General features: G+C 37.5%; 1 protein-coding gene and 1 long non-coding RNA gene across 2 annotated transcripts; one reads left to right on the forward strand and one right to left on the reverse strand.

The window, feature by feature from the left end:
- Window positions 1-824: 824 nt before the first annotated feature.
- Window positions 825-17,719, reverse strand: LOC120442219. The gene is made up of 3 exons (XM_039618162.1): window positions 17,466-17,719; window positions 5,448-5,550; window positions 825-1,120 (listed from the first exon to the last, which is right to left on the reverse strand). The coding sequence occupies exons 1-3, from the start codon at window positions 17,667-17,669 to the stop codon at window positions 825-827; spliced, it is 603 nt and encodes a 200-aa protein (XP_039474096.1). The 5' UTR covers window positions 17,670-17,719.
- Window positions 8,984-15,513, forward strand: LOC120442205. The gene is made up of 4 exons (XR_005614569.1): window positions 8,984-9,085; window positions 10,864-10,896; window positions 14,803-14,962; window positions 15,176-15,513. It is a non-coding gene; the product is annotated as an uncharacterized LOC120442205 (long non-coding RNA).
- Window positions 17,720-18,498: the final 779 nt, after the last annotated feature.

Genomic DNA, 18,498 nt, shown 5'->3' on the forward strand with positions numbered 1-18,498 from the left:
TGGTGGCAGTGAGCAGAGTAAATCCCCAAAATAGTCAATCCAATTTATAATCCATGGTGGTTTGGAAAAAGAAGGTTAAATCTTCTGGGTTTCTTGCAGAAAATCCTAACTGTGAATTCCAAGGTCTTCTAATTCTCCACTCAACAACACTCTCCAACAAAAAACAACTTATTCCATCTGCATTTTTAGACATGTTGTTCTCATCTCTGCTTCCCCTCTTTAACACCACCATCAGCCCACATGACATTCACATTGTCCCAAAGTTAAGCCACACCCTCTTGTTCTCTCTATAACCTTTCAGACAGATTAACTAAAGAAAAGTTTAATCATTCATTTCAGTGGTTACATTTTCTCATACATATACGGTATTTCACTGTACATTTATATGCTGTAGCTCAGCCACACATGAATATGTTCTTCATCATGTCTCATTCAGTTTATATGCTGTTTTATTTCAACATGATTTCTCATTAGCTCAATCACATATAAACATACTATTTCTCCTTATGACTGTGTTATGATTCTGTCTTTTACAATCTTACACACTCACAAAGAAAGAGCCAAGGATGCACTATAGTCATAACAATGCTCCCACAATCTAGGTGAAAAAGCAAGGCATCAAAATTATTTCATTACTCAAACAACATAATCTTACTCCTCATATTGATTAGATTTATCCTTTATTATACTATGATTAGAATTAAGCATGATTAACTATTACCAAAAACACAAGTAAATAAACTCAGTTTTAACACTTTTCCGTTACAAAGGCCGAATGTTGAGTCCTTCTATTCAACTGTTGGGTAAAGATAAGCTGGGGGATTTCAATCTTTCAATTTTTTTGGCTGCTCTTCTTTTCTTTTCAATTTTATTCCCCCCTTCAACTTTGGCCAGGATTTCAACTTGCTCCTCCAGGCAAACAATTTTCCCGACCAGCCTGGAAGCAAGCAAGCCACCATGACTCTCAGCAGCTTTAGCATGAGTCTCAGCAGCCGTACAAGCAACCAACCAATCAACTGGAAGACATGAGAAATTAAGCAGTACCAAAAAAGAACCTTGAGAAGCCACTGTGCAATAAAGATCAGTCCTTCTGGGGTGACTTTGCTGATGGGGAGATCAACTGTGGACAACAAACACAAGCAATGACATTTAATATAATAATCCTTTATTGTGTGTTTATTAACAGCTTTCCTATAAAGCACATCACACTATGATTTGAATTGAATCAATTATTTATTGGGAATAATCATCTGAATGCGAGTCTGGTAGGTCCGATCAGCAGGTGGAGTGAAACACAAACACCAAGATTTTTCTTCAGTTTTACGTTGAACAGAACACTATTGTTGAGTTTCTATATTTAATATTACGTATTTTGTTGTTTGCTTATGATTTGTTTTGAGACTCATTCTTACATCCTCACCCCCTGCTGACGTTCACCCGCACCAGTTTGAATATTGAGCATAGAGATTGACACAGGATGTAGTCAAACAGCTCTCCATCAGCTCTTACAAAACTAGACCAGGAAAACATCCAATTGAGAATGTTGTTTGTAGATTGGAGCTCAACTTTCAATAAACCTGTGCCTCACAAACTGGTTCAAAAACTGAACAATCTGGGCTCAGTCAATTCGCTGTGCATTGGGATACTGGGTTTCCTGAGTAACAGGGCCCAAATTATCAGAATGAGAGATCATATATACAGTGGGATGCAAAAGTCTGGGCAACCTTGTTAATAGTCATTATTTTCCTGTATAAATCGTTGGTTGTTACAATAAAAAAATGTCAGTTAAATATATTATATAGGAGACACACACAGTGATATTTGAGAAGTGAAATGAAGTTTATTGGATTTACAGAAAGTGTGCAATAACTGTTTAAACAAAATCAGGCAGGTGCATAAATTTGGGCACCACAAAAAAAGAAATGAAATCAATATTTAGTAGATCCGCCTTTTGCAGAAATCACAGCCTCTAAACGTTTCCTGTAGGTTCCAATGAGAGTCTGGATTGTAGTTGAAGATATTTTGGACCATTCCTCTTTACAAAACATCTCTAGTTCATTCAGATTTGATGGCTTCCGAGCATGGACAGCTCTCTTTAACTCACATCACAGATTTTCAATAATATTCAGGTCTGGGGACTGAGATGGCCATTCCAGAACGTTGTACTTGCTCCTCTGCATGAATGCTTTAGTGGATTTTGAGCAGTGTTTCGGGTCATCGTCTTGTTGAAAGATCCAGCCCTGGCGCAGCTTCAGCTTTGTCACTGATTCCTGGACATTGGTCTCCAGAATCTGCTGATACTGAGTGGAATCCATGTGTCCCTCAACTCTGACAAGATTCCCAGTCCCTGCACTGGCCACACAGCCCCACAGCATGATGGAACCACCACCATATTTTACTGTAGGTAGCAGGTGTTTTTCTTGGAATGCTGTGTTCTTTTTCCTCCATGCATAACGCCCCTTGTTATGCCCAAATAACTCAATTTTAGTTTCATCAGTCCACAGCACCTTATTCCAGAATGAAGCTTGCTTGTTCAAATGTCCTTTAGCATACCTCAAGTGGCTCTGTTTGTGCTGTGGGCGGAGAAAAACTTCCTCTGCATCACTCTCGCATACAGCATCTCCTTGTGTAAAGTGCTTGAATGGTTGAACAATGCACAGTGACTCCATCTGCTGCAAGATGATGTTGTAGGTCTTTGGTGCTGGTCTGTGGGTTGACTCTGACTGTTCTCACCATTCGTCACTTCTGTCTATCCGAGATTTTTCTTGGTCTGCCACCTTTGAGCCTTAACTTGAACTGAGCCTGTGGTCTTCCATTTTCTCAATATGTTCCTAACTGTGGAAACAGACAGCTTAAATCTCTGAGACAGCTTTCTGTATCCTTCCCCTAAACCATGATGGTCTTCAGGTCATTTGAGAGTTGTTTTGAGACCCCATGTTGCTACTCTTCAGAGAAAATTAAAAGAGGAGGAAACTTACAATTGATTTATAAATACTCTTTCTCATTATTGGATTCACCTGTGTATGTAGGTCAGGGGTCACTGAGCTTACCAAGCCAATTTGAGTTCCAATAATTAGTTCTAAAGGTTTTGGAATCAATAAATTGACAACAGTGCCGAAATTTATGCACCTGCCTGATTTTGTTTAAACAATTATTGCACACTTTCTGTAAATCCAATCAACTTCATTTCACTTCTCAAATATCACTGTGTGCGTCTCCTATATGATATATTTAACTGACATTTTTTATTGTAACAACCAACGAATTATACAGGAAAATAATGACTATTAACAAGGTTGCCCAAACTTTTGCATCCCACTGTATCATCTAGTGTCATCATAAACACTCGTTCAGTGTGTGTTCTCAGCCTCTCAACCCTCACTTCCCTCATCACCTGCTTGACCACCTACTATCAGTCAGCAATATCTGCATTATAAATACTGATACCAATATATCCAACAAAAGCGAAAATTGATTAATACATATCGGCTGGGCCCAAATATTGACTTTCAAGCTTGTTGGAATTGTGCAGTCTCTGTTGGTCCCCTATATATTGTATTTTCATGCAGGTTTGCAAATTTCAAAAAATTCCATAACCCATGTTCCATTTTCTTAGCAAAAAAATAAAGAAATGTGATATTGCTCGAGACTTTTGCGCAGCACTGTAGCTAGTTAGGAACCAAGCATTTATTAATCATTTCTTATCTAAAAAAGTAAGGCTCCAAAACAGCAAGGAAAATTCAATACTGCAGCAGCAGGCCTATGTATATGTCAAAGGCTGCAGGTACACAATCCTTGCTTTGCCAGTCACAATTAGAGATGGCACGATACCACTTTTTTATGTCCAATACCGATACCGATATCATAAATTTGGATATATGCCGATACCGATATGAATCCGATATATTGTATTTTTTAATCAATAAAACAGTTTTTTTAATATCTTGCTGCATTTTGTATAAGTTCATGCTCAAGTTTAAAAGACAAAAAAACACTAAAGCTATTCTGTTATACCTGGATGTAAAAAATACACTGCACCCAAAATATTTCATAGTTCAGCAACACTGATCAATCTAATAAACTTAAACCTGCTCCATCCTCCCTATTCTGGTATTTTAAAGAGTACTTAGCAGAAATATTAAACAACCTAACTAATACGGTTGCAAACTCCCAGCAAAAAAAAAAAAGGGAACCACCCCCCACCCTCCACCTCGTGATGCTTAATCGATGTGATCGACTTTAATTTAATACATGTGTAAAACAAATGCACAGACATCAATTATTTTTCCACAATAATTAAATAGATTCAACATCTTTCTTCAACAGAATTGCAGACTGCACAGATGGTATCTTCCTAAAGGGAAAAGTACTATAGCTTACTAGGGTATATTAGACTTAATAGTTACTATTTACAGTAATGGACTTCTATACATTTTACATCAGATTAAAACTTTGGGTGTAAGATTCAGATCATTATTTATTAAAAGCTAGACATTTTAAATGAGAATAAGAAAGAAAAGTATTTATTTGTGCCCCCCTTTGCCTGTTAATGCCCTACCCGCCCCCTGGCTAAACTTTGCTAGACCCGCCCCTGCACAGTTACCAGCTGTCAGCTACATAGAAAAGGATCCTGGTGTAGAAAGTAATATTAAATAAATTCTAACAACGGCTTATCAAGCTTAAATGTGCTGCTGTTGTTCATCCGCTGGTTTCCTCTTTCTGGTGCAAAGTCGGCCAAAAACAAAGAAGAGAGACGGACTCGGGACAGAAAAGCCAATCAGCTGATCATTGATCAGTTTCATGATTGAAGAAGCAGCAGAAGAGGGAGAGAGAGAGAAGAGGCACTCGCTCCACATATCGGTTGTTAAGCTTAACGTGGGAATGCTTTACAAACATTCAGAGATGAACTTACACACTTGCTTTACTTCTCTCTGGGATACTTTTCTCTGAGATGAAATGCCGGTTTATAGCAAGGCTCCAAATGCTCAACCAGACCACCGAGAGGTCTCGCACAGCCGCTCTACGTGACTAATGCTCCAACATGCTAAGGTTATGAGCTGGGTTACGCTATGTCGCTAGATTTGTCAGGTGCTATTGTGATATTTAATGGATCGGATTACATTTTTTATTTCTCTCCGATATCCGATCCAGTAATTTAGGTCAGTATCGGACTGATACCGATACGTAATATCGGATCGGTCCATCCCTAGTCACAATAGCAGTGCTATTTCTTCCATGTTTAAATTACCCTTTTGTGCAGAAGGAAGAAGTCTTCCATCTTTACATACAGCCTATGCTTTGTTGGTGCTATCAAAGCATCTGCTCCCCAGAGCCTGGTGAGTGTAGAATGGTAGGTGAAGGACAATGCCACTTTTTCAGCATGTCTAAAATTAAAACTCCAATGTAGTTTTCTAGTCACTGGCCCATTAGAAAAAAAACATCCTTACCTTGAATTTCATTAGCCTGCAGGAATTGTGAGATGTACTGTAGTACTGCATTTAGATGATTAGCCACACTTTCAGCAACCACACCTGTAACCTGAGAGAAATCCTGGAAGGTGGGGAAACAGGGGTTAATAGAAGTAAAAAGAAAAAAAAGAAGAAGAATCAGCATTGCTCTACTCATGTGAATTGTCAGTGTGATCTTGTTAGACATATATACACTAGAGAGATTATTGATATTCCATTTAGGAATAGCCATAGTCATTGAATCTATATATGCACACCATGCATTAGCATTGGGATCACAGTTAGCCTCTGCTTTTTGCCACTGAGACACTGATAAAACAAGAATGGAAATTTCTAAAAACCGTGTTGAGCCAACCCGAATATGTACTAATGGAAAAGTGATGTTGCCAGAGTAGAGAATTTTCTCTCCAGCACACATTATGTTTGCAGTGTTTCATTTACAACTGTAAATTACTTCTACACAATTCTCCACTTTTCACTGCCTTCATGGCTCTGCTTAGTGCCGCTGAGTCACACTGCAGGCAAACTAAATAGGCAGAGCAAGGAGTAGGAGTTAGAGCAAAGTGAGAAAACCCTACCTGAATGATGGCCTCTTGTTACAAGGAAGTACCTGAAAGTAGCTGAACCTGAACCTGAGAAAACCTGCTGGCATTCTTCCAGTATTTACATTGCCCCATTATTCAACTGCACTCATGATATAGTTTGGATATTGTCCCCAGCCAACATGTATATATGGGCCCCACCTGGTTTTTGCTCGGGCTGGATGGGTAGCATGTGGGCATGGGCTCAAACTGGGCTTTTTGTATGGGGCCTACTTGGGTTCTTCACATTAAACCCGTATGGGCAATCCCAAGTGGGCAATTTTAGTAGGTCCTAGCTGGGTCAAACATGGGAAACACTTAACTTGGTCCAAAATGGGAAACACATGTAGGACCCACTTGGGTTTTCCACCTTGGATGAACATGGGCAAACACAGTCATTTAAGGATAGGCTTTTGTTGTGGGCCCCAGGTGGGGCAAAGTGAGGTAATCAATATATGTTTTAGTATCGATGACACAGGTGGGGACCACCTGGTCAAACTATATGGGTCACACATGGGCAAATGCAAGTCAGACCCTGAAAACATGTCTATGTGGGCCCCAGGTGGGGCAAAGTGAGATAATCAATATTTTTTAGTACTGATGACGCAGGTGGGGCCCACCTGGTCAAACTATATGGGTCGCACATGGGCAAATGCAAGTCAGACTCTGAAAACATGTCTATGTGGGCCCCAGGTGGGGCAAAGGTGAGGTAGTCAATATATTTTTTAGCACTGAAAACACAGGTGGGGCCCACCTGGTCAAACTATATGGGTCACACATGGGCAAATGCAAGTCAGACCCTGAAAACACATGTCTATGTGGGCCCCAGGTGGGGCAAAGGTGAGGTAGTCAATATATTTTTAGCACTGATGACACACGTGGGGCCCACCTGGTCAAACTATATGGGTCGCACATGGGCAAATGCAAGTCAGACCCTGAAAACATGTCTATGTGGGCCCCATATGGGTTATGTTAAGTTAATATGGGCATATATTTTACGTGGGCTCAAGATTGTTTAGTATATATGGGACCCACTTGGGTTTCTCACATGAAAGCCATATGGGCAAAACCAAGTGGAAACATGTAGTAGGTCCTGGCTGGGTCAAACATGGGAAACACTTCATTTGGTTCAAAATGGGAAACACACGTAGGACCCACTTGGGTTTTCACTTGGGTTAGACATGGGCAAACACAGTCATTTAAAGAAAAGCATTTGCTGTGTGCCCCAGGTGGGGCAAAGTGAGGTAATCAGTATATATTTTTGGTACTGATGACATAGGTGGGGCCCACCTGGTCAAATATATATGTGTCACACGTGGGCAAATGCAAGTCAGACCCTGAAAACATGTCTATGTGGGCCCCAAATGGGTTATGTTAAGTTAATATGGGCATATATTTTACATGGGCTCAAGATTGTTTAGTATATATGGGACCCACATGGGTTTCTAACATTAAATCCATATTGGTGGGCATCCAATGTAGGTCCTAGTTGGGTCAGTGATGGTAAATGTGTACATTGGTTCAAAATAGTAGCACATGCTTATGTGAGGATTCTTCTTCTGTGAAGAGCCTGAGAAAGTGTTATTTGAATAAAGGAGGATTTATTCCAAACAAGCCCATCACAGATTGCACACAACCCAGGGAGTTCTGAAAGTCAAATTGTAAAAAGAATCTCAAAAGAAAGTATGAACATAACTGTCTTTTATAACCTGCAGGCGGCACCCATGGGGTACCATTCTCTAACGAATCACCCTAACTTTAACATATTTGGCACAACCTCAGTCTATCACTTTTGCTATCCTTACGTACAGTCAGATGTTCTTTACCCTTCATTTTGACCCTCTCAGTATTTAGCCTTGGCTAGTGAATGTACTTAAAGTCCACGTTGAGACCTCAAGATGTTATGTGTTATCAGACACTACAACCCAGCTGTCAAGTGAGACTATAGGAACTTTGATGTTTTTGAACATTCAATGTTACTCAAAACACTCTGCACACTATTCAAAGAACTGGTTTGAAACTGGTTACTTTTTAATTTTAGATTTCATTTTAAGTACTTAATTTGAACTTTCAGCGCTCTGCATGGTGAGGCTCAGATAAGATAAAATAAGGACTTCATGATTCTTCATAGGTAAATTCACTTGTCACAGCAGCAATAATAAGTGATTAAAATGGACACAAGAGTAGAAAAAAGAAAAGCAAAAATACAAATAAAAACCTAAGATAAAGTGAATTACACAGACAAAATCCAGATTTGGCATTTGCAAATTAAGGATTACTGGTTGTTCAAACAACTAAGACTATTTACTTGAGCAAACATGCAATTGAGGATTTTTAGTAGATCAGAGACACTCTACTGTATTAGAGAAAAGACAGTTAGCTACATGGAAGTTGGAAGTTTTGGTTAATCAGATCCAGTAAAGCTCCTGAAGTATATTACCGATCTGTTAAAATGTTACTCTTCAAACTTGTGACCTCAGATTATATAACCAGAAATAATTTATATTTTCTTTGAACTATTGGAAAGGAGAGGAATGGGGTCTTTCAAGCAGTCACACTTCAACTGTGAAACTCCCTTGTCCTTATGGTGTATTGACACTATTGAAACTTTTCAAAAGCAGTCTAATGTTAGAAGAGCTTTTAGGTAAACTGTTATTATTATTCTTATCATTATTATATATTTTATTAATTATATTTTTATTATGATGTTGATTTGGGTGACAATTATTTGATAAATATTATGTATTAATTTTTCAAACAAATTAACCATCCTATGCTTAAATAAATAAAATTGTTCTTTTAAACTTGTGCATTGTTTGACTTTTAAAATTTTTGTATCAGGTGTAAAATGACTTTTTAAATAAAGTTGTTTTTAATGTGAGCAGCTCCTATTGGCTCGTTTAAAAAGAGGAGGAGCAGATTGCACCGCCTAGCGTCTAGTCTTCGCGGTCTTTCATCTGTTGGGCCTTTTCTCTCCCTGGTGTTTGAGAACGTGGAGGACAAAAGGATACCAAAGAATCGAAAACTATGACAAAGGTAAATACTTAAAGTTTTCTAAGTTTTCATCAATGGTTATTTTAGTAACTTTCTACAGTCGTCCTAAAGCGGTAATAGGGGAGAAGCATAACATCTTTAGCTAGCAGGTAGAACTGGGTTAATTTACTGCATTGTCTTTGGCAAACATAATTTAAAGTTAATTACAAAACTCTTACTGCCTATATTCTACTCGAAAAAAATTCATCTTATCTTATTCTGTTTTATTGCGCCATTCTCTCTATACAGTTTTTGAATTTACATATTATAACGTACCACGGCAGTTTTTTTCTGTGCTTCTGCAACTGTTTCTTAGGTTTTCCTAAAAGGTTTTTGTAATTAATTAAAAAATATATATTATTTTTGGGGCTTTAGTGGATTCCTGCTCAGCTAACTCGGCCATTATGCACTACCCAGTAAACAAAATGGCTGAACAGTATCTTAAATGTTTGAACATGAGCTAGTCATACCATGTCACGTAATATTCATGTGCAGTGTAGCAAGCCCACCTTATAGGGGTGTAAAACATGAGGTGTATGAGGTTATTGTTTAAATTACAGGAGTAGATGCCTGCAGCTGAAACAGTTTTCTGATCTGAACGTGAACCTACTGGTCACGTTTACGGTAATGTTACCAGATATGCATTGTACTATAGGAAAACGTGGTGGATCAGTGTGCAAAAAGCCCCCAAAAGAAACACACAGCTTCTTTAGCTCAAACACTGTCTGATCTCTTAGATACTGTGCTGTTCCATCTAGTTATTGGTTACTGAGAAATGTTAGGTTATTAATTAATTAAGAGAGTGCAGCTGTTCAGATCAGATGGTGAAGTAGGAAAATGCAGAACATGTTACTATAGCTGAATGCTGTGTAAAAATACTGGTAATAAATCTAACTCCCATTTATGGCTTTTACTACTGTGGGGCTAAATAAAAAATTACAGACATAATGAAATCTGCTACACTTACAAAGCTTAAGTTTAAAACAATTATTATATATTAAGCATTTTTTTTGCTCTTTTTTAAAATTCTTTTTGCTAATAATGGACTCAATTTTATTATCAAGTTCAAAGACCTATTAAACTTTTAAACCATTAAATCCAGGAAATTAGATGCCCGTAAATGTACGAGACCCTCTATATGGCTAGTATCCCCAAATATTTAATAATTCTTTCTAAAAGTACACAAATTTTGTTCTTTTCAATTAAATAGTGCATGTTTAATGTATTCTTGAGCAGGTAAAAATTCCACTAAATTAGTTTTTGCATATTTTTAAGTATAATCAAATTTTTATAGTTTGCGAGTACTTTTAATTTGGAGATTTTGCCACTTCTTTTGAAGTTTGGATAGTGCTTTATAGTAATTTGTAAATGTTTTGAAATCATCTGGCTTCTTAATAATTTAATAAAAAATTAACAAGCCATGTAATAATTTGTAAACCACTAGGGACCACTTATTACTATGTCACCAATTTTTTACTTAAAGGAATTTAGGAATTATGTCTGTCAAGACATTTGTTCTGGCATAAGTCACCATTTTGATATATCTTCCTGTGACTTTAAAGTCTGTCAGCTAGTTAGATACATTTTTGCACTGCTAGTGTTTGCTGCTTGAATTAGTCAGTTTACCATATAAACACATGCAGTGCCTTTCAAACTTTTAATTACACTGTTCATTTTGTGCATTAGTAAGAGAATCTTTTATATTGAATTATCCTGGGAAAAACGAAAATGTTTTGTATTTTTTTCTCATGCACTTTCTTTCATTTCCTTATCACGTTTAGATTCTTCAAGATCACAAGCACCATCTTTAACATGTAAGTAACTTTCATATTATTTGTATTACTTATTATTATTATTATTATTATTTTTGAAAAGTGATGGTCTTTGGGGCATCCTTGAAAGGAGGTGCATTTCTTCATTTTTTTTTTACTGGTATTCAGTAAAAAAAGGGCACAGGAGGCAATGATCAATTTTAAAATTTAACATTTATTTAAATTTCCATCTTTTATGCTAACAATAATGCCAACAGTGTTCTCTTCACTTGTCCCACAACTCTGACAGTTTTGGTCCTCTGCTCTCCTCACAATTGGCTGATTTCCATCTGAGCTGCTACTGCAAACTGAATTAAATTGATTTTACATTGCCTTGTTATTCTAATCTTTATCTGCGTTTTGGACTACAAATATTCACACCTGCTGCTAGTAACCAGAGCTCACAAGAGTGCAAGGCGTGTAGTTCAATAAAGTGATCGATGTGTTCACTAGCTGATTTCAATAAACCGGTAACTTATCAAATCTATATTTTATAGAAAGTACATTACTGATAAAAGTGGTAATAAACACGGTAACCAATAAAATTTAAATTTCCTGTTAAAAAAAAAAAATACTGCTGTGAGCTCGGTTTTCTAACACCAGGTGTGAACATCTACAGTCTTTAAGCTCTGGTAAAGATTTAAAAATAAAAGCATTAAGTAACATAACATTAAACACTAAGTTAGTTTGATGGTGTTGACTGCAGCAGCTCAATGTTAATCAGCTGATCGTGATGAAGCAGATGGCGTTTTTCATCATAGTTGCTGGTGATGTGTTGGTCGAAACGAAACGGCTCTTAGAGCCGACTCTTTGAAGTGAACAACGCGAGCGTGGGGTGTTTTTCCGCTTCACTCCGCACGCGAGCCTTGTGCTTTGTGCTGGGAAGAGGGAGAGGCGGTAGTTACACTCGTAGTAGCACAGTAACAGAGCAGGAGGGAGAGAGAGAAAGAGAGCCAGGGACAACAACGTCACATTAGAAAGGTATAGTAATCATCCACAACTACTTTCAATTGCGGATGATAAAGGATTCAGAAAGTTTATTCATGCAGGCCCATATGACAGAGAATGTGCATCTTCTTTTTGTTTTCATATTTTAATTTATATTTGTGTTGTGGTTTGCAGTGTTTTGTGTTGTTTCACTTTAAATTTCTTTAAAAGGAAAAAGCTGAAAATTTAAATAGTTAAAAGTTGAAATGTAAATACTTGTTTTTGTATTATATGATTTATTTATTACATTTTATGTGGAGTGAATAAATAAAAAGTATATTCTGGTGCCCGCTAGAGACAAAGCACGTACAAACCCCAAAACATGTAAAAAAATTCCAAAACACGTAAAAACTCCATAACATGTACAAACTCCGAAGCACTTACAAAACACAACAGAAGTGCTCCAGGATGCTAGGCACAGTGTTGAGCTTTTGTTACCTAGTGGCTACACAAGCCAGGAAGTACCAACGACCCGGATTTGGTGTGTGGTAGTAACAGGTAAATGAACAGTTTTGGAATTATTTGAATATATATGAGTGCTTGTGTATAAATACACAAACAATACACATATGCTTTCAATTGTGTAATTTAAGTGATCTAGGATAGCTAGATCTAGGTAGCTCTGTTTTGGAAGTTCAGTTAATGCTAGAAATGTGTTTTAGGGTTTGTACGTGTTTTGTCTCTAGGGGCCACCGTATATATTTATATATAAACATATATAAATACAACCACGTTTCTTTTTTACATGAGTAATTCCTTTTGTGCATAATTTTATATTGTTGTTAATAATAAATTAATTAAAGCAACAAAACAACCTGAAGAGCCGGTTGGGAGCCAAAAGAGCCGGAAATCCCATCACTAGTTGTGTAATATGCTGGTATTGATATGATCAAAAATGAACTGAGTTGTTTCGTATTCTATAGAAATTGTACATCTAATTAATAACAAGGCTTTCTGCTGATGTTATTAATTAAAAATGTATTGTTTTATTTTTAAGCAACAACTTTTTAGCATGCAATCAGTCCATGCTGTACAGGACAGATTTGTAAACTGTGCATACAAAAATAGACTATTTTACAAAATTGCTCATTCAACAAATGTAAATCACAGCAGATTTTTTGTTGTAGTGTACTGTCACAACTAGAAATGTGGGGAAGTCCTCAAAATTGAAGGCAGAACAGGAAAATACATGGAAATAACAATTTTCCTTTAAGCACATCAGTAAAGGTCGATCCAGATACTTGATAACTGTTGGTATAGCTATGACATGAATTTGAATCTCCATTATCACAGGTTTTAATTGGGAGGCAACATGCACATATACAGGAGGACTATAAACAGCAATTCCTATTGCATACAACTGTTTTAGAAAATACCAACAACACTGTTAATTTATCACTTGCTGGTCTATAGACTTTACAGTGTGGATGGATGGAAAATCCATCTGGCTCCACTCTGGCTGAATTGGTGCTACAAACAACTCTGCGCTCGGCTTTCCTGGCTGTGTGTGGATTTATACTTACACATCCAAATTTTGACCCTATTTTTCTTCCTTTCAGCTGATTGGTCAATTTCATGTCAGTCACCAATCCAATCAGAGAACATCTCCAGAAGTTGATTCTCTTCATCTGGACGTAGCGTTTTCAGTGGGAGAAAATGCTGAAAGCGCTACATCCGGATGAACAGAATCAACTTTTGAGATTTACTTACCTGGATGATTGAGCATGCATCAAGACAATCAGACAACAGATAGGTTTGGCTGTTGGAGGGCTGCATTACAGAGCTTCAGGTCCTGGAAGAATAAATTCCCTTTACATACCAGACCAGCATTTTCTTCATTACCAAGAAGGAAAACAGTTTGTGCGTGTCAGAGTTCAGTGGTTTTTGTGTCACAGGGCTTATAATATGTGTATAAATCTGGCCAGGGACCATCACATCACACTGCTATCATATTTTCTGTTGCTATCATGTTTCTTTTTTCTGAGATGTTGTTACTTTTATGACAGATGTAACAAGAAATCTTCCAGAAAGTTAAATTTTTTTATTCTAATCAAATATTTGATTCTGATAACAGATAAAGTTTTTTTTTTTACTTTTGTTCTGCTATGATAGTTTATACAAATTTTGGCCAATTCCTATTTATTGTAACCCTTTAGCCCCCAAAAAGTCGCCAGCGACAGGTTTTTCCAAACCTGTCTCGTCAAGCCTGGACTTTTAGAAGAAAAGAGATGTCCAAAAATAAACCACAGGGTCAAATACTTGATTTTGTTCAGTTTTAGAGTTATTAATTTGAATTGACTAATTTAAATATTTTATTCATGTACATTTTGATTGCCTTCTGTAAAAATGGCAAAATTTCAATTTCTTTTTTTTTTCTGTTATTAATCCTTGATTACATTCATATAGTATACAGTAGAGGAAAATACCTACCAGATGTGTAAAGTAGTAGTAATACTGAAAAAAGGGACAAAAGCACACACAGTCACAGCTGATTTTATGACACTTTTACAGCTAAAACAATATATAATTCCGGTTATCCTGCGTAACATTATTGGGGATAAAGGGTTAAGGAAACATAATTAATTTTTTAGTTTAGCTTGTGTTTACTACCATATTTTTTATCACACACAGTAAACATTAAGTAATATGTAAAGCGTCCATTTATCCTCCATTCCGGTCCATTATCTTAAGCTTAGGCTGCTGCCCCTCAACCCAATCCGGTACTAAGTAGAGAGGCCCAGACTTCGCTCTCTCCAGGCACTTGGCCCAAGGCAGTCCCAGGCCAGCCGAAAAACATTGTCCCTCCAGCATGTCCTGGGTGTTCTGGGTCTCTTCCTGGTGGGACATGCCCAAAACACCTCACCAGGAGGCATCCTAACCAGATGCCATTATCTAATCTGTCCTTTTGTATGTTCCCCTCAGGTTGCCATGGTAGCAGATACAGGCGGAACAAGTGTAGACGATGCCACAAGAAGGATGATGAAATTCCTCATATGACCTGAGCTGGCTGTGGAGTACAACATGCTTGGCCGACATGGGAAAAAAAAGTTCAGAGATTTACGTCTTTTTAATGTTGTGTATGGTAAGTTAGTTTCACTTGAGACATTTGAACTTTAGAAAACTAAACTTTTTAATAAAGTGTTTGAAAGTGTAACTGAGATTGGTTATCATGCAATTTATATATATTTTTGAGGCAATAAAGTGAAATAAACATTGTTCTTTGCAAATCATCACCAAATTAAGTAAGCTAAGATTAACTTTACTTTGGCTTGCCCATTTTCTTCTTCATTTGCAGAGGCACTGAAGAAGAATTATTTAACATCAAAAGTCAACTTGCAAGAAGCAGAGAAGGCTCTCTCCAAGTGGTTCACTGGAGCTAAAGACAGAGGAGGACCGAGGGCTGCAAGGGTACAAAATAGACTTACGGCTCTGTAAAAAAAAAAAAGAAACCCTGCTGATTCAAGATAAGCTTTTGAGTTTTCCATCTGACTTTTTCTCACTGTTGCAACAGTTCCGAATATATAAGGAATTTTGATGTAGTTTGACATTTCTAGTTTTTTAAAAGTTTACGCACTTTGGAATACAGTTACGTAAAATCACAGTTGTTGGACAAAATAAATGTGAAAAATATTGTTTTGTGTACCCTCGTGATTTTTGAAATGGTTTTATTTACAAACTAGTTTTTGTTTGTGGTCAGCTTTAATATATTTGGTGTCTTTGTGTCACAGAACCCGTATTAGCTGTCTGAAAAATTGATTTTGTGACTGTTTTACTACATGGGGCCCACTCAGTGCCAGAAATTAGCCAATTCAAACTAGAAGTAAGATGCAACTACAGAACCCACTGATAATGCCATTCCAACTTTTTAGCTCGCGTTTTCCTCATGTTGTACCCACTAAGAACTTGAAAGATGGGGCCCAGGTGGGTTTCTGTGTACTTTGCCTAGTTGGGGCCCATTTAGTTCCCAGATTTTACCAATATAACACCGAGATGGGCTTTTAAAATGGGGCCATTATGGAACCCATGGACAATCCCACTTAAAACCCACTTTTTAGCCTATGTGGTAACCACATGGTACCCACAAAAAAACTTGAAAGGTGGGGCCTGGGTGGGTTTCTGTGTACTTTGCCCAGTTGGGGCCCATTTAGTTCCCAGATTTTACCAATATAACATCGAGATGGGCTTATAAAATGGGGCCATTATGGAACCCGCGGACAATCCCACTTAAAACCCACTTTTTAGCCTTTGTGGTACCCACATGGTACCCACAAAAACTTGAAAGATGGGGCCCAGGTGGGTTTCTGTGTACTTTGCCCAGTTGGGGCCCATTTAGTTCCCAGATTTTACCAATATAACACCTATATGGGCATTTAATATGGGGCCATTACGGAACCCGCGGACAATCCTATATGGGGCCCATTTTTCAGCCCATTTCCAAACCATATGGGCCCCACATATAAATGTTGGCTGGGTCTTTTTTTGTGAAGGTTTAATTCATTGTTATCATACTGTTCTGCAGATGCATTTGTAAACCACTATAATTCTTTTATTAATAGAATTTTTTAAAATCTTTTATAGGTATGGGTAAATTAAGCAAATCAAGCAAATTAAGCAAAGCCCTGAAGAACAGTCCTACAGTCATACAGACTGTTCTTCAGGGCTTTTCCTTTTTATTTCTTTTTCTATTCAAAACACCACTATTATTGGTCCATACTTTCACTTTGGGGAATTTTAAAACAAATTAACATTCTTTAATGTTAATGAAAACACGCTGACATGCTGTCGGATTAAGTTAACGGTTCATCTGCATGTTTTAGTACAACTTCGTCAGGCCTACTGCAGATTTTTGTTGTGTAAAACAAACGGCGGAGGACGGAGCAGCTAAAAAGTTCGCTTTTTCCTAGTGAAGATCTTGTTGATTACAAGAACAGCAATGCTGCTTTGAACGCTAGAAACACGTTATTTCACTTTACCTGAGGTAACCGCTCCGCCTCTTTGCGGTGTGTAAACAGACTCCGGCTCCACTTTAAATTGTGCCAGTGTCGTCATCATCACTGCTGCTGTTGTGTTATCAGTGTATTTGTTTAAAAAGTGGGTGGGCTGTGTGGGCTTAATGTCGACATTGATAAACTTTTATTATCAGTATTAATCCAAAATAAACTGGATGAATGAATCAAACGATTAAAAAACAATCGAATTAAGGTCTTTTTGTTTCCATTCTTGGTAACAATTATTACCATGGTGAAACCAGCCAAGAGACAAAAACCTTAAATGACATTATAGGTTTGTTTTTTTTTTTTTGTTCCTGAACCAATTTGATGGAAGGACACAACGTTTCACAAGGCTTCACCTGGCCATCACTACAGGAAGAAACAGCACACGGGAACAGACACGAAGAGAGAAAGATAAACATGGTTCCCAGAATAAAGAACTAAAAGCAAAAATAATGCCAACTATAATGAAAAAAAAACAAAACAATGCAGAATCGTAGCCTAAAGCAAAACTATTCTAAATTAATAAATATATAAATAAATAAATATATATAGAGAGACACAGAGTTTTTCTTTAAGATAGATAACAGCTACCTTCTCCACTGACAGATACGTCTGCTCCCCGACCAGGCTGCCCAGGTAGGTCCTTCCCTTCCAGGCCAAATCACCCACGGTTGCCCGAATCTCCCGCATCTTCTGGGGTCGACCCTCGAACTCTGTTGCCTCCAAAACTGCAAGCACGAAGAAAACCAACGCAAAAATTCTGCCAAAACGCCCTCGTAGGCAACGGAAGAACATTGTTGATATTGACTTTATTTTATCGCTGACAGCTAGTAAATAAAATGCACCTCTTAACAAAAAGGATGCGACGCACAACACTGACGTTTAGGCGCCGTTCTGACTTTAAAGTATTCTGAAGTACAGTACAGGTGTTTGGAAACCCTCCTCCTAACTGTGAAATGCCCCCTCTTTTTTCTCTTCATTTTCCACGAGTGTAATCACCTAACGTTTATTCTACGATATATGAAACATTACTCACTGTTCAGTCTTATTTATTATTCAAATGGAAAAAAATTGGTTTGAGTGAGCAGAGATGTCTGCCATCTGCTGGACCGAGTCTGAAACTGTCCAACACACTTCCTTTTGTTTCTCTTAGCAGACTCTTGACACAATATATATGTATTATGGAATGCCGTTTAGGAAATTATTATATATATAGAATGATTTTCTGAATATATAAAATGAAACTTGAATATATTGAATGAAACTTGAATATATAAAATGAAACGAATATATAGAATGATCTTCTGAATATATAAAATGAAACTTGAATATAGAATGATCTTCTGAATATATAGAATGAAACTTGACGTCACGGAGGCGCTTGCGCCATCTAGTGTTTTCCTTGTTTGTACCTGCGAGGAATGGCACTATGAGCCAGTCCGCACGGAATCTTGTGGCTCAAATTCTAAGTAATGGGAGCTAATAAACACCCTGGCAAATGCATGTTCTGGCCAACCTAATATTAGTACCAGTGTACCGCATCGTACTGATGAAGAAATTTATTCACTGTTTCAACGTGGAAGACCAAATGCAGTGAACCTCCCCGGTCAGATAGCCCCTGGTT

This window comes from Oreochromis aureus, linkage group 10 (assembly GCF_013358895.1).
Source record: "Oreochromis aureus strain Israel breed Guangdong linkage group 10, ZZ_aureus, whole genome shotgun sequence".
In the NCBI taxonomy this organism is placed as follows: Eukaryota; Metazoa; Chordata; class Actinopteri; order Cichliformes; family Cichlidae; genus Oreochromis; species Oreochromis aureus.